This window comes from Paroedura picta, chromosome 2, assembly GCF_049243985.1.
Source record: "Paroedura picta isolate Pp20150507F chromosome 2, Ppicta_v3.0, whole genome shotgun sequence".
Lineage (NCBI taxonomy): Eukaryota > Metazoa > Chordata > Lepidosauria > Squamata > Gekkonidae > Paroedura > Paroedura picta.
In genome coordinates, this window is record NC_135370.1 from 175,080,163 (window position 1) to 175,105,024 (window position 24,862).

Consider the following 24,862-nt stretch of genomic DNA (forward strand, 5'->3'; position numbering starts at 1 on the left):
AAATGACATAGATTCATCAGTGATGTTGGATGAGTAACGCTCTGGTTTTGGGGCAAAATTCTATGGTAAGAAGCTAATCCTACCATAGAGGTTTGCCCACAAACCAGAGCATCTCCCTGACATCCTTAACTTCCTGGTGACACAGAAACATGGCATTTACTTCCTGCTTCTTCCTTCTCCACTCACGCTAAAGTTCACCCCAATCCAACCAGGTGGTCCGACTGACCCGGCAACCCTATTTTATCTGGAAACGCTGGAGTTTGAACCTGGGACCTTCTGCACGCCAAGCAGATGTTCTAGCACTGAGCCACAGCCCCCCTCCCAGCTAACTGTCTTTCACTCGCTCTTTCAAATGAGATTTGGAAGACAGCAGTAGCTACAGTCAGATGAAGCACCTCCCAGTGCTAGAAGAGGTAGAAGTCACACAACTGCTTTAAAAGAAAGAGACCTCGTTTATTGATAAGTTTAAAAAAAAACATCCTTTCTTGCATGACCTGTAGAACTCCAAAGGACCGCCAATAACATGCTTGGAGCTTTATCACGCTGTCCTCGGTAATGAGGTAGTGATTGTGAGATAATTAAGAGATGAAGGAAGAAAGAGTCGCAGGACCTCAGTTTGGGATCTATCGCTCCCCAACAGCCGATTTAAAAAGCGCGATGCAAGGAAGAATATTAGAACTGTGAGATCTCGGAAAGCACAGGGGAGGGTGAGAGGGAGGTTCAAAACATGCCCAGGTGTGCCCGATGAAAACATTATCGAAGCCTCACGAGTTCATTTCGAACACCCAGGTCTGCCGTTTCCACTCCAGCGGCAACCTTGATCTTCCGCACCCATAGATCTTAAGTCACCTTCCACAGCCGGAAGAGCAGATCGCAGTGGAAGAAAGACGCGGAAAGAACAGACCGCTAAAAACATTTTGAGGGTCTCTTGTTTTCCCCTTGGAACATGGGGCGGAAGAGACAAGCCTGCCTGCAGGAAACAGATATGCATGTACACAGTCTATAGTAGGGCAGCCAAACGGTGGCTCTCCAGATGTCCGTGGACTACGATTCCCATGAGCCCCTGCCACGTGCTGGCAGGGGCTCATGGGAATTGTAGTCCATGGACACCTGGAGAGCCACCGTTTGGCCCTCTCTGGCCCATGGAATTGTTTTGCTCCCTTCCCAAAGGTCTCTCTATCAGCCTGCGTTATTAGCTGTGCCATCATCACGGTCCACCTAAAAAGCTGAAGGGACACCACTGCACTCTCCTGTTCTCCATTGAGAGCTTGGCTGGGACCTTACACTGGAGTTCCCAGGGGCCATGAAAAGGCCGAAATCTCTGCCTCTTTCACAGTCATCCCTGCGCTAGCTTCGGGACTCTCGCCTGCCGGCCCCGTCTGCGCTGCAGCGTCTGAGAAAGCCACACTCCCTGGAGATGGTCGCCATGCCACTAGGCCAGCGACCCGTGCTGCGATTGTCTCTGTGACGGGTGCATCAGGGAGGGGCTTTACTGCGTCCACCACATCCCATGAGTCCGGTAGTTGGAGAACGGCCTGGGAGGGCTCCTCTGAGCACCTTGTCCCTGGTTCTGACACTAGCGGGGTACATAAGTCGTAGTCCCGAGAAGCTGAATCTCCAGAACCGTCTCCCTCTTGGCCCGGCTGACACAGGATGTCTATACTCGAGGGTCCGTCACTCTCCACAAGTTTTCCAATGAGTTCCATGAGGCCCGGGGTCATTTCACCCTCCTCCGAAACCCCACAGGCGACCTCTGAAGATCTGGAGGTGCCCGCAAGGGATGGGGTCTCGGAAACCACTCGGGAGGCCTCTGGGGGTGCCTGGCCCTCCATCTCTTCACACACGACCCGGATGTGGCCTTCGTGTCCTTCTTCAGTAGGCGGCTGTGGACCATCTTCCATGCAACGGATGTAAGTGGTCTTCTGGGAGCCATCTGGTGGAGTCTCACCCGCCGGTTGCATCTCGTGAATCTCAGGGATTCGCCCATTTCCGGCTCTTCGGTTTTCTGAGTCAGGGACGCCAGATGTTGTCTTTGCGTTCAGACTCCCCATGTTTGAAGCTCAGCCACAAGATCCCACTGGTCTAGTACGAACCAGGAAACTGCAAGAGAGAAGATCGCAAAGTCACCATCTACACTGGTACTTTGTTGCTATATATATTTGTATTACTACCCTAAATAAATAAGCTCTGTGACCTTGATCTAGCCACAGTCCTGTTGGACCTGTTCTCCCAGAGCAGTTCTATCAGAGCTCTCTCAGCCCCACCTACCTCACAGAATGCCTGTTGTGGGGAGAGGAAGGGAAGGTGATTGTAAGCGGCTTTGAGACTCCTTCAGGCAGTGAAAAGCAGGGTATAAAAACCAACTCTTCATAATTAAAAAAAACATATTTTGTTTGTATACTGCCTCATCCTATCAGCTCAGGGTGATTCAAATTATAAAAGCACACATAATAAAATCATACAGTAAATAAAACTCTTGACATTAAAACCTGCCTCCTAATATTAGTTCCCTACAGGGTCTTCAGAAGAAGAAGAGAAGGAGTTGGGTTTTGTACCCCCCGCTTTTCACAACCTGAAGGAATCTCAGAGCGGCTTACAAGCACCTTCCCTTCCTCCCTCCACACCTACTGAGGTAGATGGGGCTGAGAGAGCTCTGACAGAACAGTTCATAGAATCATAGAGTTGGAAGGGGCCACACAGGCCATCTAGTCCAACCCCCTGCTCAATGCAGTATCAGCCCTAAGCATTCAGTTCTGTGAGAACAGCACTATCAGGGCAGTGACAAGCCCAAGGTCACCCAGCTGGCTGCATGTGGAGGAGCTGGTAACAAAACCCGGCTTGCCGGATTAGAAGCTGTCGCTCTTAACCACAACACTGAGCTCGGAGGGTTTTCCCTTGGTGGCTGGTTCATAGTAACAAGCAGTTCCTTAAATCACCACTCCCGAGAGAGCTCTGATATTACTAAAGAAGAAGAAGAGTTGGTTCGTACATGCCGCTTTTCTCTACCCGAAGGAGTCTCAAAGCGGCTTACGTTTGCCTTCCCTTTCCTCTCCTCTCCGCACAACAGACACCTTGTGAGGTGGGTGAGGCTGAGAGAGCCCTGATATTCCTGCTTGGTTAAAACAGCTCTATCAGTGCTGTGTCGAGCCCAAGGTCACCCAGCTGGCTGCATGTGCTGGAGCAGGGAATCATACCCGCCTCGCCAGATTAGAAGTCCCCACTCCTAGCCACTACACTAAGAACAGACATGGATAGGGCTGGATAGTCACACCAAACTCTTCCCCAATAACAACTTTTGGTCCACCTCCTAGCAGTTCCTCTAAGCAGGGTTTCACTACAGGATTACATGAGCTGGTGAAGGTTACTGCAAATCAAGCTTATACAGTATAGTGATAGTGATAGCTGAAGAAATTCAACAGGTGTGTTTAACTGGATGGAAATTTCAGGGCAATTCCAGAACACATTCAAGAAACCAGCTTGAGTTAGAAATCCCACCCACCTGTTCTTTGAGGACATCTGAAGAGCTTCTATCTCGAAACAGGGAGATTGCTAGACTTCTAACACTTGGTTTTGATGTTTTTGTAGCGTATCTTTATACTATCCTATAACAATCGCATATAATTTATATAAAGCTCCAGGCTTTTTCAGCCTGCTGGCACCTATGGGATTCTTCCATGGCCAGAAAGTGTCTGCTACAAGAGAAGAACCAGCCAAAAAACAGCTAACATGACTTACCTTCCACCACCATATAGATCCTTACCTTCTCCTCCCAGCTGTTGCCAATGTTTTTTAAAAGCCGCACAGCCAATCAGATCTTCAGTTACCAATAAAGCTTCACCTGGCCCCACCCACTGGCTAAAAATCCTTGGTAGGCACCAGAAAATTCATTGACAGGCATTGCGGCATCCTTTGTATAATGTATATAATTTTAATCATGTGTTTTCAATGATTTCCCTCTCCTCCACATGCAGTCACCTGGGAGACCTTAGGCCAGTCACAGTCCTGTTAGACCTGTTCTCCCAGAGCAGTTCTGTCAGAGCTCTCTCAGCCCCACCTACCTCACAGGGTACCTGTTGTGGGGAGAGGAAAGGGAAGGAGCTTGTAAGCCGCTTTGAGACCCCTTCGGGTAGGGAAAAGCAGGGTATGAAAACCAACATTTCTTCTCCAAAACAACAATCTTCTGAATCTAGAATACTGTCCCAAACCAGCCAATATATCCCTGAAGAATGTCTGGCTTTTTTAAAAACATCCAGCTGAGGGTTCTAAACTGTGAGAGGGGTATTATATTGCTGGTCACTGGTTCAGTTGCCAACAACCAGGGGAGATGGGGAGGACCTGTACCTTTAACAAAGGCCTCTTAGAATGTTACCAGGTGATGTCATTTGACTCCCTTCCAAGAAAAGTTCCCCCTGCCCTTCTCCACACCCTCTCTTAAAGGGACAAGACATTTTCCTCTCCACTTGTGACATGACTCAACTACAGTCTCTGGGAAGACAACGGCCGTTCTACAACTTGAGGGAGGCTCGTGGCTCAGCTTGGCAGGCACAAAGTCCCAGGTCCAGTCCTCAGCCTCTTCAGTTGAAAGGACTGGGTGGCAGGTGATGTGAACGACCTCCACCTGTGACCTTGAAGCACCCCCAGCCAGGCTAAGAAGACTATCCTGCCTTGGATGGACCAAGGGCCTGATTCAGTTAGGAGGCTGCTTCAGGTGTTCATGTTTTCATCACAACGACCCTGTGAAGTCAATTAGGCTGGGGCTCTTCCTTGCAGTTTGGGAAATACCTGGAGATGGGAGTTGGCAGGATTTGGGGCAGGGAGGGACTTCAGTGGAGTATAGTGTTATGGAGTCCACCCTCCCCCCAAAGAAGCCACTTTCTCCAGGGGAACTGATCTCCGTTGCCTTGAGATGAGCTACAATTCCAGGGGATCCCCAGGTCCCACCGAGGGCCAGCATCCCTACTTGCATGAGTAACCCAGATTCTGGTCCGACATGAATCTGGTCTAATTAAACCTCCAAGCAGGAAATTTAGAAGCTCACAGCTTGTCTGATTCGGAAACTAAGCAAAGTCAGCCTTGGTTAGTTCTTGGATGAGAAACCACCAAGGAAGTCCTGGGTTGCTATGCAGAGGGAGTCAGGCTGTAGGAGAATCACAGAATCATAGAGTTGAATGGGACCTCCAGGGTCATCTAGTCCAACCCCCTGTAGAATGCAGGGAATTCATAACTTTGCCTTGAAATCCCAATGGGGCTGCCATAAACCGGCCGTGTCTTGATAGCGTTTTCAACCAAAACCTTTCAACCTGGGATCATGCTAATAATAAAAAGATGTTTGGATTAAAAGAGCTGGGTTTTTATGCTTTGCTTTTCCCTTCCCAAAGGAGTCCCAAAGCAGCTTCCCTTCCTCTCTTCACAACAGACACTTTGTGAGGTAGTTGGGTCTGAGTAAGCTCTAAGAGAATTGCTCTACGAGAACAGTTCTAAGAGAACCGTGACTGACCCAAGGTCACCCATTTGGCTGTTGACATTTGAAGCAAAACTGCAAGGCTTGCAAAGATGCCAGTCCCCGAATCCAACAAGAATTAGAGCATATTTCCAGAATAAAGAGATCAGCTCCCCTGAGGTCACCCCAAATCCCACCCACACCTGGCTCCACCCCCAAAGCCTCAAGGTATTTCCCAACCTGGACCTGGCAACCTAACTTCAGATATACTCTTTAGGGAAGGGCTTTAGCAAGACCCAATAAAACGATGGCCAGAAGATGCCGATTGGAACCCATTTATGCCTTCCCAACAATGACAGACTGGGAAGCATTAGACTAGCAGGGGAATCCAAACTGTGGCTCTCTAGCATTTCATGGACTACAATTCCCATGAGCCCCTGCTAGAGAGCCACAGTTTGGCCACCCCTGGAAGAGGAAAGGCGATGAGAGAGAATTTATGCCGACTTTCCAGGAAAGCTGCCCAAGGCTGCTGACAAAATAATGACTTTAGGAAAAGAGGAAGACCCAACAGGAGAGGGACGGACTCCATGAAGGAAGCTACAGGCTTTGGTGTGCAGGACCTGAACCTGTTAACACAAAGGCATTTTGGAGGTCATTCATCCCTAGCTCTGTTTAATAAATTGTTTAATATTCTGATATTTTTGTATCCTTCAACTTCTGGTTCTCACCTGTTTTTCAGTTTTGGGCACCCCAGTTGAAGAGGGAGGTAGACAAACTGGAGTGTGGCCAGAGGAGGGCAACCAAGATGGTGAGGGGTCTGGAGACCAAGACGTATGAAGAAAGGTTGGGGGAGCTTGGTCTGTTTAACCTGGAGAGGAGACGACTGAGAGGGGATCTGATAACCATCTTCAAGTATTTAAAAGGCTGCCATATGGAGGATGGAGCAGAATTGTTCTCTCTTGCCCCGGAGGGACAGACCAGAACGAATGAGATTAAATTAATTCAAAAGAAATTCCATCTAAACATCCAGAAGAAGTTCCTGACAGTTAGAGCGGTTTCTCAGTGGAACAGGCTTCCTCGGGAGGCGGTGGGTTCTCCATCTTTTAAACAGAGGCTGGAGAACCATCTGACGGAGAGGCTGATTCTGTGAAGGTTCAAGAGGGTGGACGAGCGATAGTTGTGAGTGTCCTGCATATCGCAGCGGGTTGGACTAGATGACCCAGGAGGTCCCTTCCAACTCTGTGATTCTAGGATTCTAGGTTGGGTTTTTTGTTTTCCTTTCCTTGCTGCAAGGGGCCATACACCTCTGAACATCTCTTGCCGTGAAAACTCTATGGCAGAAGTGGGCAGACTGTAGGTCTCCAGATGTCCATGGACTACAATTCCCAAGATACGATTGTTTCCATGACCTGGATTTCAGAAGCCGATAGAGGTCGGTCCTCGCCACTTTAGGGTGAGGGACCTCCAAGGTATGTCAGAGTCATGATGCAGCAACAGGCTACGGCAAACTACCCCTGAATGTCTCTTGCCATGGAAACCCTACAGCAGGGCTAGCCAAACTGTAGTTCTCCAGATGTCCACGGACTACAATTCCCATGAGCCTCTGCCCTACAAGGCCGCTGTGAGTCTGCTGTCACTTGATGAACTTCCGACCACCAATATGCATGTTGCTTTGACATGACCAGACCAAGCTAGCGTCATTTTGACCAGCTCTCAGAAGCAGGGTCAGCTCTGGTTAGTGCTCGGATAGGAGACCACCAAGGACGTCCAAGGTCAGCACTTAGAAGCAGGCAAGTGCAAAGCACCTCTGAATATCTCCTACCTTGAAAATGCTGCACTAGCCTGAAATATTCTTCAGGCTTGCAGACACCCCAGAAGTGGCATGATTGTGCAGAATACGGTTGGGAAGCAGAGCTGTGGACACGCCCACCTGTGGCTCCTCCCCTTCCCACCCCCTCCAGGCCCATCATTGGTCACTTTGGGAGAGGGCTGGGTGGTCATATATGGTCATATCACCCAATACTTCTTTAGCAAATTAAAAAATATATATATACAAAATTAATTATCTCCCACCTTTTGAATTTTGAAACAAAAGCTGGAGAGCCATCTGACGGAAAGGCTGATTCTGTGAAGGTTCAAGGGGGTGGCAGGTGACAGTGGATGAGCAAGAGGGTTGTGAGTGTCCTGTGTAGTGCAGAGGGTTGGACTAGATGACCCTGGAGGTCCCTTCCAACTCTAGGATTCTATGATTCTAAATGCCGTCTAAACATCTGGAAGAAGTTCCTGACAGTTAGAGCGGTTCCTCAGTGGAACAGGCTTCCTTGGGAGGTGGTGGGTTCTCCATCTTTGGAGATTTTTAAGCAGAGGCTGGAGAGCCATCTGATGGAGAGGCTGATTCTGTGAAGGCTCAAGGGGGTGGCAGGTGACCATGGATGAGTGATAGGGTTGTGAGTGTCCTGCATAGTGCAGGGGGTTGGACTAGATGACCCAGGTGGTCCCTTCCAACTCTATGATTCTAGGATGGAGAGTTTAGCATATGGAAGCAACAGAACAAAATCTGAGTCCAGTGTGTAACCCTGAATTAAACTCGGTTGGTCTTAAAAGGTAGCTGTGAATTTCCCACATTCCGCAGGGGGTTGGACTAGATGACCCTGGAGAACCCTTCCAACTCTACAGTTCTGATTCTGTTTTTTGACTCACACATTGCTCTGCTGCTTCAGACTGACACGGCGACCCACCCGAACCTCTCATCCAGAAGCAGGTCCAGCTAAACACTTTAACCCACTTGGACACGGGCAAAGGAAAGAGGTGTAAAACGACAAGTCCTTTTAATTAAAAAGTGGAATAATTCCTGCAAGACCATCCAAAATCCAAGGCAATCCTATTGAACTACTTAAATTAACACGGGGGGGGGTGGTTTGTGCATTAAAAAAAAATTAAGCAAGGGAGGAGGATCCAAGACCACAACCCCCCAACGTTTAAACCCAAGTGGAGCACCAGGTTGTGTCCGACTAACCACGGGCACCGTGTGTCCCAGCCACCAAGGAAGCAAAACCAAACCCATCCCCACCGTGAAAATAGCAAGCAGTTCAAAAACCAGGCCAACCCGAAAGCGTTTTTAAAATCCCCTTCTAAAACCAAGCAAAACTCTTTGGGTGGAGTTTCCAGTCCTGGTTATATCCCCTAGAGCTCATTTCGGGGCCAGAGATTCAGAAGTTTTGGCCAGGGGAAGCATCCTCCAGAGCAGGTTTTGGGACACTGAAGGACAAAGGAGCTAGTTGGGTGTCCTGGTCAACCTCTCTTCCATTCACTGCTGCAGTGGGCCCTGCAGAGGGGAATGGTGGTCCATCCTGTCCCGTCTCAGCAGTTTTTAACGGAGTCTTCGGAGAGGACGCTGCATCCCTGGTGATCTCGGCAAAGCCTGAAGGAGGCTGGGCTTCCACGTTTTGTACCACGGATGCCGGAATCTCATTCTCCTCCGGCTGAGCATCCACCTTCTCCCCATCACAATCGTCTTCTGGAACGCCGTCTTCTCCTCCGTTCAGGACCGAAATAGACTCGGCCACAGCTTCAGGGAGGTCCTCGTCAAGATTTAGCAAAGGTTCAGCCACGACTTGAGTCCTTGGGGCAACGTTGATGTCAGAGCCCCTATCTGCCATTTCTGTCGCGCTCACATCAGGAGGAGCTCCTTCCACCTTCTCTAGGCTTTTTTCAAAGGAGGCTTCTTCAAGCTGCACGTGCCCAGTTGTGGTTGGTTCCTCCACAGCTCCTGATATGTCCCCTGGAGCAAGCTCAAGACAGGGTGCCTTCTGGTCATTTGCCAAGAAGGTGTCTTCCTTGGGGGGTTGGCCATCGGCAGAGTTCAGCGGTTCCACTGCTCCAATCGATCCACAGCTGGTTTGAGAGCCATAGTTCAGTTTGGAGGGCTGAGACTCCAAGGAAGAAGGTGATGGGCCTTGGACAGCAGAGTGTCCTTTGGGTCTCCCCGAGATGTCTCTCGAAGACTTCTCAATCCTATGCAATGCGCTGCTGAGCACCTGGTCACACAGGTAGGCCAGAGTCCCATCCATCTCAGGAGGCTGGGCATGGCTCCCCACCACGAGGTCCCCAACAAGCTTGGATCTCACCACGGCATCTCCAGGAGGCATCTCCAGCTTTGCCGGGACGTCTCGGCCAGGCTGTGCTGTTTTCACGTCTACCAAAACAGCCGCCTCCGAATTCTCCGCAGCGCCGGGCTTCTCCCCGCCCTCCAAGGGGTTCTTCGGCGTGATCTCCAGGGACGTCTCCACTTTACAATGGAGCATGATGGGGGCAGCGTGAACCTCTTGGAGGATCTGGTCCACCTCTTCAGGACGGCAATGGATATGGACCATCTTTTGGGCCGTATCAGAGGACGGTGTGTAGAGTTTTTGTAGCGCCTCCTGTTGAGCTCTTCGGAGTTCCCGTTCGGGGTCTCCGGAGCATGGCTTGCTGTGGTTATTCCCCATGTTTGATGTTCGGCAGAAAAGTCCGGAAGACAGAGGGGGAACTGGGAAACTTTGTACCGGGCGTGGACATCAACAGGAAACCTGCGAAAAAAAGAGAAGAGAACAGAGCAGTCATTCTCAACCAGGGTTACTAGAAACCCAGGGTTACTCTAATAACGTGAAGGGGTTACTCCAGTTGGGGGAAGAGAAGAAGAGGAGGACAAAGTGACTGTCTTCTCCTCTGTCTCATCGTCAGCGGCCTTGTTGAATTCACACAGAATGGAAAAGCTGTGGGAAGAGCGGAATCTGCTACACGCCCCCCACCCCCATTGGCTCTTCCCGTTTCCCATCTCTCAGGATTTCTTGCTGCTTATGACAGCTGAGATGAATGCTTCCTTGTTTTGCTCAGGCAAGGCACTGCACACGCAACAATGAAACTGATTTCTTATTTAACAAGCATTTGATTTTATGTGATGATGATGATGATGCCATACAGACTGTAAAGAGCCAGTTTGGTGTAACGGTTAGGAGTGAGGACTTCTTATCTGGCATGCCGGGTTTGATTCCCCGCTCCCCCACATGCAGACAGCTGGGTGACCTTGGGCTCGCCAGGGCGCTGATAAAGCTGTTCTGACCGAGCTTGGGATTGGGAGACTAAGGGATGCCAGCCTCCAGGTGGGGCCTGGGGATCCCCTGGAATGCCAGCTCATCTCCAGACTACAGAGACCAGTTCTCCTGGAGGAAAGGGCTGCTTGGGAGGGGGGACTAAGGGATGCCAGCCTCCAGGTGGGGCCTGGGGATCCCCTGGAATGACGGCTCCTCTCCAGACTGCAGAGATCAGTTTCCCTGGAGGAAAGGGCTGCTTGGGAGGGGAGACTCAGGGATGCCAGCCTCCAGGTGGGGCCTGGGGATCCCCTGGAATGACGGCTCCTCTCCAGACTGCAGAGATCAGTTCCCCTGGAGGAAAGGGCTGCTTGGGAGGGGAGACTCAGGGATGCCAGCCTCCAGGTGGGACCTGGGGATGCCCTGGAATTAGAGCTCATCTCCAGACTACAGAGATCAGATCCCCTGGAGAAAAGGGCTGCTTGGGAGGGGGGACTCAGGGATGCCAGCCTCCAGGTGGGGCCTGGGGATCCCGTCGAATTATGGCTCATCTCCAGACTACAGAGATCAGTTCCCTTGGAGGAAAGGGCTGCTTGGGAGGGGGGACTCAGGGATGCCAGCCTCCTGGTGGGGCCTGGGGATCCCCTCGAATTATGGCTCATCTCCAGACTACAGAGATCAGTTCCCTTGGAGGAAAGGGCTGCTTGGGAGGGGGGACTCAGGGATGCCAGCCTCCTGGTGGGGCCTGGGGATCCCCTCGAATTATGGCTCATCTCCAGACTACAGAGATCAGTTCCCTTGGAGGAAAGGGCTGCTTGGGAGGGGGGACTCAGGGATGCCAGCCTCCTGGTGGGGCCTGGGGATCCCCTCGAATTATGGCTCATCTCCAGACTACAGAGATCAGTTCCCTTGGAGGAAAGGGCTGCTTGGGAGGGGGGACTAAGGGATGCCAGCCTCCAGGTGGGGCCTGGGGATCCCCTGGAATGACAGCTCATCTGCAGACTGCAGAGAGCAGTTCCTCTGGAGAAAAGGGTGCTTTGGTGGGTGGACTCCATAGCATTATGCAACAATGAGGTCCCTCCCCACCCCAAATCTCCCCTCGTCTTCACCTCCAAATCTTCCAGGTATTTCCCAGCCCAGAGCTGGCAACCCTATCTCCAAGGCATTCTTCTAAAATCATACTGCAAATTCTCCAGGCAGCACCTTAAACTGAGAAGGCACCTTATGGAAAACCAGACCAACACTGCATCCTCCATCCTTTTAATACTCTGAGGAGCAACTCCTTAAGAGCCTGGCCAAATCATTAACACACCCCTTTCGCTTATGATAAGAAACCAAAATGCTAGAGGGTTACTCAAACTGCGGCCCTCCAGATGTCCATGGACTACAATCTCCATGTGCGTTTGCTGGCAGGGGCTCATGGGAATTGTAGTCCATGGACACCTGGAGGGCCGCAGTTTGACTACTCTGACCTTCTCCCCAAGACGCATTGAATTACGGCCCCTCCACGTGCTGACTGTCCATCTACATCAGGGGTAGTCAAACTGCGGCCCTCCAGATGTCCATGGACTACAATTCCCAGAAGCCCCTGCCAGCGAATGCTGGCAGGGGCTTCTGAGAATTGTAGTCCATGGACATCTGGAGGGCCGCAGTTTGACTACCCCTGATTTACATCATTGTGATTAATATTCCAAAACACACAAGATGTTAATTGCAACACAAGAAGGAGGATAACGAAATCCAAGTGGAAGCCGCAGAAATCAGAGTACAAACTTTCAGGAAATCAACCAAAGCACCATAGGACTTTCAGAAAACCAATTTTTCTGGCCTCTGGGCCTCTGTAAAGCCACCCATTCCCAATTTGCACACCCAAAAAAACCTCACCTTACCAATTATTTCAGAAGAGACAGCTGGTCACTCTTGCAGCAGCCTTAAATAGAGCAGTGGGGGTAACAGGGAAGACTTTCCCCCAAAGTCCCATGGCCTTTAGTTCCACCTCATCACAGTTCCCTCCACCTGAATTTCTCCACAAGGAAGGGAAGTCCTTGGAGAGGACTTCTCCCACCAGGGCTAGAGTCCTAAGGAAAATGTTCTACTCTGGTTTGGGATTCAGTCTGATGAATGGAGAAGGCACAGCAGATGAAACCAGGAGATTGAAGGATTGGAACAGATAACTGGGGCCAGTGCTGGGTAAAGAACAGACGCCAGAGCTAGGGTTGCCAGCTTTGGGGTGGGAAATAGCTGGAGACTTTGGGGGTGGAGCCAGGAGTGGGCAGGATTTGCAGCAGGGAGGGAGCTCGGTGCTCTATATAATTTTATGGCACCCACCCTCAACTGCAGCCCTTTTCTTCAGGGGAACTGGTCTCTTTAGTCTGGAGACAAGCCATAATTCGAGAGGATCCCCAGGTCTCACCTGGAGGCTGGCATCGCTAAATATTTATGGCATCCCGATGGAGCCAATTTACACCGATGTGTAGCAGTAAATATTTCACTCCTGTCAAATAACTGGAGATAGATGGCTTCAAAAGAAGCAATTGGTATCTAATTGGTACTGGTTGGCCTGTAAAAATTAAGATGTCTTGGGCGTTAAGAGTACATCTTTGTGTACAGCAGAGACTGTCAGCCTTTTCGCACAGGGATCTTTGTTGCAAATTGTTTGCGGAATGAAAAATCGCCATTTAAAATAGTGGAATTCGTCGTTTTGCACACCTGGCTTTGTAGTGGAATCAGTTGCGTTTTTTAGCGTTTCCCACAGGCTTCAGGTCTCGGCAGAAATCGCTAGAAAGGAAGCGCTATTGCCAAGCTCGTCCCGCCCCTGGCCGTCAAGCAGCCAATGGGCAGCCGTTAGCATGCTCCCAAACAGCCGCTTTCCCTTTAAGAAAGGTTTTTTTAAAAAAAACAGACCCATAGCAACGAATCTGTGTAGATTCGTTGCTACGGAGAGACCCATCCAGCTGCCTAATGTGAGCTGTCGTTTGATTGTATGATCGTTTGCACGCTGCCTCGAGTGATAAAAAAAAATTCCCCCCCCCCCTTCTCACGGGCTCGATTTTCGGCTGAATTTATGTGTAAAAAATAAAGGGACTTTATTTCAGCAAACGGGCTTTTAAGTGGTTTGTGCTTAGTGACTAAAGGTGAAGGAATGAAGCCAGGGAAGCCTCTAAACAGAAAGAGGCTCGCCGGTGCGTTTATCCCCGCTCGCTCCGAGAAAAAAAAATGGCGATCGCTTCGCCGGAACCTCAGAGAAGAGAGCCAGGGGGAGGGACTTTGAAGAACCAGCAACAATGGTAACGCACAGGTCTTTAGCGCTAGTATTGCAGATTGGTTGCAGGAGTGTATCGCTATCCGGAGGGTGAATCCACTTTTCTGGATTCCCCTGAAAGCGCTAAAACGAAGCGCTTATTGCTGATCGGTTTCAGGAGTGTTGCAGATTGTCTACGACGTCGTGGGTAATGCCAAATTAGTAGCGTTTTCAATTAGCAACCATTGTGCTATTTTTAAGCCGTGGGAAATGGCCCTGTGGCTGAGTGGAAGAGCCTCCATTTTGTAATCAGAAGGTCCCAGGTTCAAATCCTGGCATCTCCAGGTAGGAGTAGTCGGTGAGATCCTGGAGAGTCCCTGCCAATCTGAGTAGACAAGATGGACCCTGATGAACCGAAGGCCTGTTTGGGTGCAAAGCAGATCATGTTTGTGTCCTATGGACTATCAAAGCCATAACCCCAAACATTATAACATATATGTCCATGTCTGCATGTCTCTGTTTGGACGTACACTGGCATTTGGGATAGGCTGTGAACACATTTTGATTACAGGGCTCTTCTGATGTTCCCTAGGCCAGTGGATCCCAACCCCCAGGCTGGGGACTGGTGCTGGTCCGTGGATCAGTCGGTACCGGGCCACAGCTCCTCCTCGTCCTCCTCCCCGGCTGCTGCCTCGGGGGCTGCCCTGCAACTCTGCCACCGGCTCACTTTTGGTGCTCTCCAGCGGCCGCCATGGCTGGGGCTCCCCCTCGGTGTGGCACTGCGCAGCTACTGCTGGCAGCACCCCCCTGAGGGTGGTGTGAAGTCAGGGGCACCGGCGGGAAAGCAAGTGGAGCAGGGGCTCAGGTGGCGTCAGCGACGTCCCTCGGCAAAAGACTATCCCCCCCCGGGCCTCATTAAATTGTCAAGCGTTGACCGGTCCCTGGTGATAAAAAGGTTGGGGGCCACTGCCCTAGGCAACCAATTCCCCTGCTGAACTACTCTTTCTGTGAAGAGAAAAAAAAGATTCCCAATTCCATAGCCCATTATTCAAATGGTTGCGAATCCTCTCCCCTGCTTGCCAACGGGACCAGCTCCCTGACCTCCTCTAAGCCACGGCCTTCCAAATACCGTAAGGGAGCCCTCCTGTCCCCCCTCAACCTCCTCTTCTCCAGACTGAACCTTCCCAAGTCCCTCCGCCTTTCTGCCTACGGCTCAGACTCCGAACTCCGGATTGTCCTCTTCTGCCCCCATCTTGAACTGGCCTCCTTCGCTTCCCGCCACTGAACCTCCCTCTGTGCTCCATTCCCCTTCTGCAGAAAATGGCTTCAAAAGGATTACGCTGAAGATTATTGGAGATACTAGCTGGGGTTGGTCTCTTCCCCTCCTCAAGGAACTGCCTTCAGGATGTCTTTGGGCACATACCACTCAGGGCTGGCAACTGGAGGGAAAATGGCCAACTTGATATAGAAGCCAGACTGGGCATCAGTGAGCCGAGGGAGTTGGTTGGTAGAGCCTGCGTGGTGTTGTGGTTAAGGACGGACTCTAATCTGCAGAACCCGGTTTGACTCCCCGCTCCGCCACGTGCAGCCAGCTAGGGCTGTTCTCACAACCCAGTTCTTGCAGAACTCTCCATAAGTTCTTGCAGAACTCTCTATCAGTTCTTGCAGAACTCCCTCACAGGGTGTCTTTTGTGGAAAGGTGTTTGTAAGCGGCTTTGGGACTCCTTCGGGTAGTGACAAGCGGGGTATAAAAAAACCCAGCTCTTCTCTTCTTTCTCCCATAGTGTCAAAACACAGCGGCAGCCAATGAAACTGATGGGCAAGGGGTACAGAGGACTTGAGTGGAAATGATTCTTTATGGAATGACTAACAAAAATACAAAATTTACTACTAATGGATATAGTGAAGGGGAGGGGCAGAGTGAAGCAGAAGAGTTGACCTCTGTTGTCTGAAGAACAATTGCCAGTTCAGGAGATCTCAAGGCCTCACCTGGAGGTTGGCAAGCCTAGGTCTTTACCTACCATGCCTTCCTATTAGATTACCTGCTACCAGCACTGTGAAAGGCAGGGCTTTAACACAGAAGCTAATATGGTGTGTAGTGGTTAAGAGAGGCTGACTCAATCCAGAGAACTAGGTTTGATTCCCCATTTCTCCTCCACATCCAACCAGCCCACTGAGCAGTTCTCGTAGAGCTCTCTCACTCCCACCTACCTCACTGGATAGATTCAAATGAGTAGCCGTGTTGGTCTGAAGTAGCACAATAAAATCAGAGTCCAGTAGCACCTTTAAGACCATTTTGTTGGCCTTAAAGGTGCCACTGGACTCTGATTTTATTGTGCTACCTGACAGGGTATGTCTGTTGTGGGGAGACAGAAGGAAAAGGGTTTGTAAGTTGCTACAACAACTTGCTGTAGTGGTTTGATTCCCTGCTCCTCCACAGGCAGGCAGCTGGGTGACCTTGGCTTGGCTCAGCCCCGATAGTGCTGTTCACACAGAGCAGTTCTGTTTGAGCTCTCTCAGCCCCAACTACCTCACAGGATGCGGGTTGTGGGGAGAAGGAGGGAAAGAGATTGTTAGCCGCTTTGAGACTCCTTCGGGTAGAGAAAAATGGGGCATAAAAACCAACTCTTTTTCTTCTTCCTTACGGTAGTGAAAAGCAGGGTGTTTAAAAAAAACAGCTCTTCTCTTCTGATTCAGTGAAGAATTTCCTCTGCTCCCTTAAGAAGTGCAAAATCAGAAACGGGAGGAAAAAAAACCACAAGCACTAGCACAAGTCAACTTTTATTAACTTTTAAAAAATCCTACCATAGGTTAAAGCCCCTCCCATCACAAGCCCTCCATTTGCTACACCCGCGAAAGCCTGGAGCACTCGTAGCAACCTGACTGTCCTCAAACTGGTGAGATCTTGCGCCTTTTCACAGCCGACACGATCTGTATGTGTCAAGTGTGAAAAATCCCCAGTGGTGAAATCCAAGGAGATCGATTTGGGGCTGAGATGAGATGCGTGATCACGTGTTCGATTCTCCCCCCACTCCACCCCACCCCACACAAATGCATAGGATGACCCATCCCCATGAGCCTTCACAACACTCGTAGACTTTTAACCGCATGAGAGAAGAAATGCTAAAATCACTTTTAAAAACTACATCGTGTTCCCTTAGAACCCGTTTCTATTCCTGGTTGAGCCACCCCACGGTAACTTTTCCAAAAAGCTGTGCCATCAGAACAGGGACACCCCCTAGAAGGGCTTTTCCTCCTCCTTCAGTGGGTCCCATGAGAGGACGGAAGCCCTCCAACATATCCGTTCTTCCAGGCTGGGCCAACCACGTCTCAAAGAAGTTCTCAGAGGTTCTGTTTCCTGCTTCGGCAGGGGAAGCAGGCGAGGCAGAAGGCCCAAACCTGGATTTGGGACGTAAACACTGCAGACCAGAACCCTCCGCTTGGCTTGCTTCATCGGTACGGACAAGGGTGTCTTCACCTTCTCAAGGGTCAGGAGACCCAACGGAGGACTCTTGAATTATTTCGTCCTTGCTGTCATGTTCCTCTTGAGCTCTGAGAGCCCTGGCCCAAGCTGCAGCCCCACAGGTATCCGTTGCATCAACAAACTCTTCCTCCTCCTCTTCCTCTCCATGCGCACCCCACAAGGGAGCCCCTGAGACAGGTGCAGTCTCCAGAAGCAGCTGTGCCTCTGGACTACCAGCCTGGTCTATGGTCACTTCTGCAACTGGTTGACCAGGACTGGCCTCCTCGAGGTCCTTTGTGGTCTCAGTGGTTCCCTGCAAAGCCTTTGGAGATGGTTGTGGTGGGTCACTTCCGCTTGTATGGGCTTCAGGCAGCCTGGCCTCCCAAGTAGGACTGGTCTCCTCAGGTTGAGCAGCGCCCAAGATCTCCACATTGCAAAGAAGTTGGCCATCTCTAATTGGGCTCTCCTCAACAGGGCTTAAGCGCTGCACGGTCAACATACTTCCCAGTTCCTTCTCCAGGAGAGTGTTGGATGTGACTGGACATGAAGATTCATCTTGTACCTCTTCTCGGGCTGGCCTCTTCTCTTGGGCCTCCACTGGCAGCAACTCTACGGTCTCAACCTTGGTCATTCCTTCCATGTTTTCAACCACAGAGTCATCTCTAGACTCCTGGCCTTCCATCTGTGTTACTGTGGGAGGAAGCTCATGCCCTGGGTCTTCTGGCTCCTCAGCTAGTTGCATCATTCCTGGAGCACTCCCACCTCTTGAAGTTCCTCCTGATGTTCCTACTGGTGCTGAGTCAAGTTGAGATTCGGTGTCTTCTGCCTTTTCAGGTGAGGCGTCATCATCTTCTTCATTGTGTTGCTCATGCACCGTTGTTTGTTCCTCAATGGCTACTTGCACATTCTCCGGAGGAATCTCCAGACACCTGCCAGGGACCTTCTGTTCGTTGGGTTGAAGTCCAGTCTCCATGGAAACCTCCTTTGGGGGGCAGAGGTCTTCCCTTTCCTTCCAGGATCCTACAGCAGAATGTTCTTCAGGTATTTCCCCTCCCATGTCAGACTCTGATAAAGGTTCCTGGTTCAGTGAGTCCATCGGGCCCTCAACCAATGGCTCACTGCCTAGAGCAGCCATGACAACAGAGGGCTGGTCAGGTGTTTCCACCAGGATCAAGTTAGGTTGAGGTTCGGCAGTTCTCTTTAGAGACTCTTCGGACGCGGCTTCATCAGGTCCGCATTGCCCAGCAGCCTGTTCCTCAGCAGATCCCTGGACATCTTCTGTATTAAGCTCCAGGTCTGTCTCAGAGGCAACCGCCTGGTCCCTCCCTGGTCCTTCAGTCCCTGTGGAAAGATCAGACACGGGATGGAGATCTTTCGTTCCCATCTGTGGCTCGGCCATTCCTACAGACAGAGTTCCAGTCGAGGCAAGCTCAGCAGAACCAAGCTCTTCCTCAGAGACAGCCGGACAATCTGGAGTTTGTTCTACAAAGGAATTTGCTTTGTGTGGTTTCGGTGGCGGTGTTGGAGACCCCTCAGGGAGAAGCAACTGGCACGCCTCATGCAGCAAGTCCAGACTGACAGGCTGAGCATCGGCCTTCGCTAAAGTTTCTGTAATGGGATGAGCAAGTTCCAGAACTGTTCTAGTTTCCTCTAAACCCCCAGAGGCATCCTTGGAAGATCCACAGGTCACTGCAACGGACGACACCTCGCTGCTGGGTTCTGAACTCTCTTGAGGTCTCTCTCCCGCCGTTTCTTCCGCTGGGACCAGGACGTAAACTTCCTTTTCCTTTGGGGCGATGTGGACGATGAAGACTTCTGTACACTGGAGAGGGGCTGTCGCTTGCTCCTCGCTACATGGACTCTCGTTAGCTGACTGCGAGACGAGAGCTCCGTCGTTCTCAGCTGTTTGATTTCCTTGCGAAGGGGCACTGCAGTGAATCTTCGTGGGCCTGTTCCCCATCTTCGGAGTTCGGCGGCAATGTGAACCAGAAGCTGGAGGGGGAAGTTGGAAGCCTGTATCAGAAATGTCCACCTACAATAGAGAGAGAGAAGTTCATGAACATCTGGTACATGCTTGTCACCCGCAAAAAAACAACAACAACTGGGAACATTAGTGTGGCACAATATCACAGGGGTGGCACAATATCACAGAAGAATTTATTTTTTAAACAATACAGTCTCATGTGCTTACCAGAAGTTGCTACAGGAAGTGACAAGGCTAGCTCTAGGAATTGCCATAAACTCTATGGTTTACCATAGTGTTTCTGATGGTTCCTAGAGTTACCCTTGTCCTGTCCTGATATCAATATGAGGCTGTTTTTTGGGGGGGGGCGGGGTTAAAATTCTCACTGTTGCCCAACTCCCTGTGGGGGTTTGGCAGCCCCTAGTGTTCTGTACCACCACTGCAGAAAATTGAGATATCACAGTAAGGGGTGGTATATAAGTCGAATGAATAAATGAATGAATGAATGAATGAATGAATGAATGAATGAATGAATGAATGAATGAATGAATGAATGAATGAATGAATTTGTTAGGCTTATACCATTTTACCAGACAAGATTAGATGTTGGCAAGCTGGCTTTGATTCCCCACTCCTCCCCAACATGCAGTCATCTGGGTGACCTTGGGCTCGCCAGGGCACTGAAAAAGCTGTTCTGACTGAGCATTGATATCAGGGCTCTCTCAGCCTCACCCACCTCACAGGGTTTCTGCTGTGGGGAGAGGAAAGGGAAGGCGACTGTAAGCCGCTTTGAGACTCCTTCGGGTACAGAAAAGTGGCATATAAGAACCAGCTCTTCTTCTTCTTCAGTAATCTCAGGGCTCTCTCAGCCTCACCCACCTCGCAGGGTGTCTGCTGTGGGGAGAGGAAGGGAAGGCGACTGTAAGCCGCTTTGAGACTCCTTCGGGTACAGAAAAGTGGCATATAAGAACCAGCTCTTCTTCTTCAGTAATATCAGGGCTCTCTCAGCCTCACCCACCTCGCAGGGTGTCTGCTGTGGGGAGAGGAAGGGAAGGCGACTGTAAGCCGCTTTGAGACTCCTTCGGGTACAGAAAAGTGGCATATAAGAACCAGCTCTTCTTCTTCTTCAGTAATATCAGGGCTCTCTCAGCCTCACCCACCTCGCAGGGTGTCTGTTGTGGGGAGAGGAAGGGAAGGCGACTGTAAGCCGCTTTGAGACTCCTTCGGGTAGAGAAAAGCGGCATATAAGAACCAGCTCTTCTTCTTCTTCAGTAATATCAGGGCTCTCTCAGCCTCACCCACCTCACAGGGCATCTGTTGTGGGGAGAGGAAAGGGAAGGTGAATGTAAGCCGCTCTGAGACTCCTTTTGGTGGAGAAAAGTGGCATATAAGTACCAACTCTTCTTCTTCTAAGTGATTTTAAGCTGCTCAGCATGTGGCCTGCTGAATGACCTTGGGCCAACCACAGCTCCCTTAGAACTCTCAGTCTTGCCTCTCAGGGTGTCTGTGGTGGGGGGAAGAAGGGAAGGTGATGGTAAACTGCTTTGAGACTCCTACAGGAAGTAAAAAAATGGGGTATAAAAACCAACCTTCTTCAATGAAATGGGAGTTATAAGACTGCATATAGAAGTAGAGAATGGGTCATGGGTTAGTACTCAGCATAATGAAGATGCAAGACCCTATCTGGTAAACCCCTTCCAAAGTGGTCTATGCTAAGGTAACCAGATTTTAACATCGGTAAAGCGGGACACCATTGACCAGGGGGGGGGGGGCTCTTGATTAAAAATTTGGTCTAGATGGAGCGACAATTTTTTTCAAAGAACGCCTAGATAGAACGCAAAAATAGGATTGTAATAAATATATTTTAAATTCAACATAAGTACAATTTGCCAGGTGCCCCCAGATGTCCCTCCAAAAGTGGGACAATCTGGTCACCTTAGTCTATGCTTGGCAATAACATGGGGAAACACTTAATTCTGCCTAATGTCACTCATTGAATGATTTACTCCTGGACCAAATTACAGAACCCGCAATGGAACTGTACAAAGGAAGAATTTGCCTAGACGCAGTGGTAGTCAATCTGCGGCCCTCCAGATGTCCATGGACTACAATTCCCAGGAGCCCCCTGCCAGCATTTGCTGGCAGGGGGCTCCTGGGAATTGTAGTCCATGGACATCTGGAGGGCCGCAGTTTGACTACCCCTGGCCTAGAGGGTACCTACATCTTTAATTAGTGGTGGTCACCAAAGACAGAAAGCAGACTGGGCTTCTGTTCCAGTGAGGTTAGTATGGTAGCTGCTCTAGGATTACCACCCTCCAGTTGAAGAAGAAGAAGGGATGGGTTTTATACTCTGCTTTTCACTCCCAAAGGTATCTCAAACAGCCTATAATCACCTTCCCTTCCTCTCTTCACAACAGACACTCTGTGAGATAGGTGGGGCTGAGAGAGCTCTACGAGAACAGCTCTAAGATAACTAAGACTGGTCCAAGGTCACCCAGCTGGCTGCATGTGGAGGAGCGGAGAATTCCGGCTCACCGAATTAGATGCTGCCACTCTTAACCATGACACCACACTGAGGCCTGGTATTATTACAACTGACCCACAGACTTGTAGAACACAGCAGTTTCAGAGGGTAGAGTTTGTGGCATCCCACCTGTGCTGGGCTTTCTTCCTTCCCAAAATAACAGCTTCTTTAGGCTCCACCCACCAAATGTTCAAGTATTCCCAATGTAGAGCTGACAACCGTGGCTCCTTCCTTCTTATAAGTAGACCCTTGTGGTTTAATGAAAGTCTACACACGACAATCTTCACCCACAGGTCTTTCATTCAAGGGGATGCACACCCAATATGGCTGCAACGAGCATATTACCACACTACATTTCCTTTGCGTTACTCATTGGCAGATACGTCACCAGTGTAGCTTGAAATCTTGAGCACCGTCTAGAAGTTCGTTGGCTTCACACCACAAACCCCATCAAGAAAGCATCTCCGTTAAGGAAGTTCTTTCCATGGAACCATCCAGCCCTCCTGACCAATAATCTTGGACCCATTTGGCAGTGCCATCAAATCTCCCCCATAGATGTTGCCAACTCCAGGTTAGGAAATTTCTGGAGATTACGGTGGAGTGTGTGGGTGGTGTTTGGGAACAAGAACAGGGCATAATGCAATGAAGTCCATAAGAACATGAGAGAAGCCATGTTGGATCTCACCAATGGCCCATCCAGTCCAACACCCTGAGCCATCAGGAGGTCCACCCAAGGGGCCAGAAGCCCTCCCACTGTTGCCCCCCAAGCACCAAGAGCATCAGTGCCCCAGACATAAGAATACAAGAGAAGCCATGTTGGATCAGGCCAATGGTCCACCCAGGCCAACACCCTGTGTCACACAGTGGCCAAAACCCAGATCGCTTCAGGAGGCCCACCATAAGAACATCAGAGAAGCCACGTTGGATCGGGCCAGTGGCCTATCCATTCCAACACTCTGTGTCACACAGTGGCCCCAACCCAGGGGGGCATCAGGAGGTCCACCAGTGAGGACAGAACTCTGGAAGCCCTCCCACTGTTGCCCCCCAACACCAGGAATACAGAGCATCCCTGCCCCAGGTGGCGTTCTATCTACACCTCATGGCTAATAGCCACTGATGGACCTCTCCTCTACATACTTATTCAATTCCCTTTTGGCACCACTTCCTGCTACAGCAAATTTCACTTTCCAAAGAAAACATTTTCACAAGGGGCACTGAACTCTATAGCAAGGAACTCCAGGAGATCTCCAGCCAGCCACCTGGAAACAGGTAACCCTCCCCAGGAAATCTCCCCCAGCAAACGCTTTTCACATAGCCTTAAAACTGAGAAGTTGCTCTTATTTAACCCCAGACTTTCTATTCATATTGGGGCTTGTTCCTGATTTAGCTTACTACAATAACACTCCGAAAAGCACATACAGCTGGAGACAATTTTCAGGCTCAACCCATTAAGTTCAAGAAGACAAACAAACCGCCGGGTTTTGAAAGACCCCTAAGCAAGATTACTGTAAAATTCAAAACGTCACTCCCAAAGCCTTGCGGCATAAAACTATCAAGGGTGCGACCCAGCATCCTTCAACTCACCTTAGACCTCTTCTTACCTGTGCCTTAACCGAACAAGGCAGCCCCATCCCTTAAATAGGGCCGGAGGGTAACACTAAACTCTTTCCCCCAGAAGCCCTGCAGATTTTGGTTCCATCTCATCCCTGTTTCTCCTGCCTTCATTTTCCCTAGCAAAGAGAGATTTTCAAATGGACTTTCCAACAGGGGCCAAGTGTTTCTGGATATTAGGCTATCCTGTCCTGTCCCTTTAAGAGAGGTTTAACTACAGAGAGGTGGCAGGTGAAGGTTGTCAAGCAGATAAAGCCTGCGTTAAAGGGACAGAACAAGGTTTGGTTGTTTTCCCTCCAGGCTGTTGGTAACCCTGTCTATAAATGCAAGGGGTAAAGTTGCAATCTCCAGGTTTGGTAATTCATGGAGATTTGAGGGTGAACCCTGGGGAGGGATGGGGTTTGGTATTTAAAAGGCTGCCATAGGATGGAGCAGGGGGTTGGACTAGATGACCCAGGAGGTTCCTTCCAACTCTGTGATTCTATGGTTCTAAGATTCTCACAGGCTACAGTACCATAATGCTAAAGCTGCCTTTTCTCCAGGGGAGGCATTCTGGAGATTGGTTATAATTTTAAGTGATCTCCTGGCCAACCCTGGAGGTTAGCAAGCCCAGCAGAGAGTCATAATCATTGGGTCCTGGAGCTGTGCGGTAGATCAGCCTCTTGATGGAAGAAACCGAAGCCGTTGGGAAGTCTCCAGGTATTTCCCACCCAGAGTTGGCAACCCGTCTGACATCAACTTCCAACTGCATTCAGAGTCAAGTTTTAGGTGCTGGTCTTTAAGGCCTTATGCTGTGTGAGTCCAGCATACCTATGAGACTGCCTCTCCAAATGCGTCCCCAAAAGAGCCTTGCGCTCAGCTCAGCCAACACCAACGGACTGGTGGTCCCTGGCCCGAAAGAGATCCAGCTGGCCTCAGCCAGAACCTTCTCCTTTGAGCAACCTTCCTCTCTGCGTTCCCTCCAGAACACCAGTCAGTTAGACTGTTAGGACTATCTCTCTCCTCTCAAGCAACCGGTGCCTCACCTCTCTTGTGTATTTAAACTCTCCCAACAGTTTGAAGTGAGCCAGATCTACCAGGCCAAGGTCACCCAGCAAGCTTCCATGAGAAATTCAAACCCAGCTCCTCCAGATCCCTTAACTGGACACCTTAACCATTGGACCACACTGTCTCTCAGAGAGTGCCCAATAGGAACAAGAAGTGATTTCAGCTTTCTCCATGGCAGCCCGGTCACTACAGTCCTGGAGCAAAGACAGATGTGCACAGGAACTGTATTTGGGTTCCAAATCACCTTCTCCTGTTAAGCAACAAAAAAGAATAAAATATTGTTCAGCTTTCCTAATCTCAATATGACCCATGTTTGAGGTGTCCTTCAGTTTTGTAATCCTTTGCATTGCTTCCTTTTCCCACCTGTACCTTGCCATGCAATTGTGGGGAAGGAAGAGGTGAACTTTGCCCCCACCCCCAAAACCCTTTGCCTCTATCATTCCCCCCTAACCGCATCTTCACATGTGTCCCTAAAATTGGCAAGTGCCCAGAGAAAGAAAAAAA

At 50.1% G+C, this 24,862-nt stretch overlaps 3 protein-coding genes across 5 annotated transcripts; all 3 read right to left on the reverse strand.

Annotated features, from left to right (window-relative positions):
- Window positions 1-432: 432 nt before the first annotated feature.
- LOC143830830 (uncharacterized) lies at window positions 433-3,793 on the reverse strand. Of its 2 annotated transcripts, none has more exons than XM_077323902.1 (2): window positions 3,736-3,793; window positions 433-2,100 (listed from the first exon to the last, which is right to left on the reverse strand). In XM_077323902.1, exon 2 carries the CDS (start codon window positions 2,049-2,051, stop codon window positions 1,281-1,283), a length of 771 nt encoding a protein of 256 aa, XP_077180017.1. In that variant the 5' UTR covers window positions 2,052-2,100; window positions 3,736-3,793; the 3' UTR covers window positions 433-1,280. The 2 variants fall into 2 exon arrangements, with proteins under 2 accessions (XP_077180017.1, XP_077180018.1); XM_077323903.1 differs by lacking the exon at window positions 3,736-3,793 and adding an exon at window positions 3,500-3,706.
- A 4,452-nt stretch (window positions 3,794-8,245) lies between these two features.
- On the reverse strand, window positions 8,246-12,522 carry LOC143828851 (uncharacterized). Its single transcript, XM_077319023.1, has 2 exons — window positions 12,399-12,522; window positions 8,246-10,008 (listed from the first exon to the last, which is right to left on the reverse strand). The coding sequence occupies exon 2, from the start codon at window positions 9,925-9,927 to the stop codon at window positions 8,650-8,652; it is 1,278 nt and encodes a 425-aa protein (XP_077175138.1). The 5' UTR covers window positions 9,928-10,008; window positions 12,399-12,522; the 3' UTR covers window positions 8,246-8,649.
- A 3,993-nt stretch (window positions 12,523-16,515) lies between these two features.
- LOC143830831 (uncharacterized) lies at window positions 16,516-23,496 on the reverse strand. 2 transcript variants are annotated; one of them, XM_077323905.1, is made up of 2 exons: window positions 23,302-23,496; window positions 16,516-19,245 (listed from the first exon to the last, which is right to left on the reverse strand). In XM_077323905.1, exons 1-2 carry the CDS (start codon window positions 23,329-23,331, stop codon window positions 17,233-17,235), a joined length of 2,043 nt encoding a protein of 680 aa, XP_077180020.1. In that variant the 5' UTR covers window positions 23,332-23,496; the 3' UTR covers window positions 16,516-17,232. The 2 variants fall into 2 exon arrangements, with proteins under 2 accessions (XP_077180020.1, XP_077180021.1); XM_077323906.1 differs by having other exon boundaries at window positions 23,285-23,493.
- Between the last annotated feature and the right edge of the window lie 1,366 nt (window positions 23,497-24,862).

What these genes read in the sequence shown, in the direction of transcription:
- LOC143828851 (XM_077319023.1), bottom strand. Translation starts at nt 9,927, where the DNA reads ATGGGGAATAACCACAGCAAGCCATGCTCCGGAGACCCCGAACGGGAA.
- LOC143830830 (XM_077323902.1), bottom strand. Translation starts at nt 2,051, where the DNA reads ATGGGGAGTCTGAACGCAAAGACAACATCTGGCGTCCCTGACTCAGAA.
- LOC143830831 (XM_077323905.1), bottom strand. Translation starts at nt 23,331, where the DNA reads ATGGGGCTGCCTTGTTCGGTTAAGGCACAG. An exon ending in CTTGTTCGGTTAAGGCACAG is followed by an intron (nt 19,246 to 23,301) that starts GTAAGAAGAGGT and finishes TCTCTATTGTAG; the next exon opens with GTGGACATTTCTGATACAGG.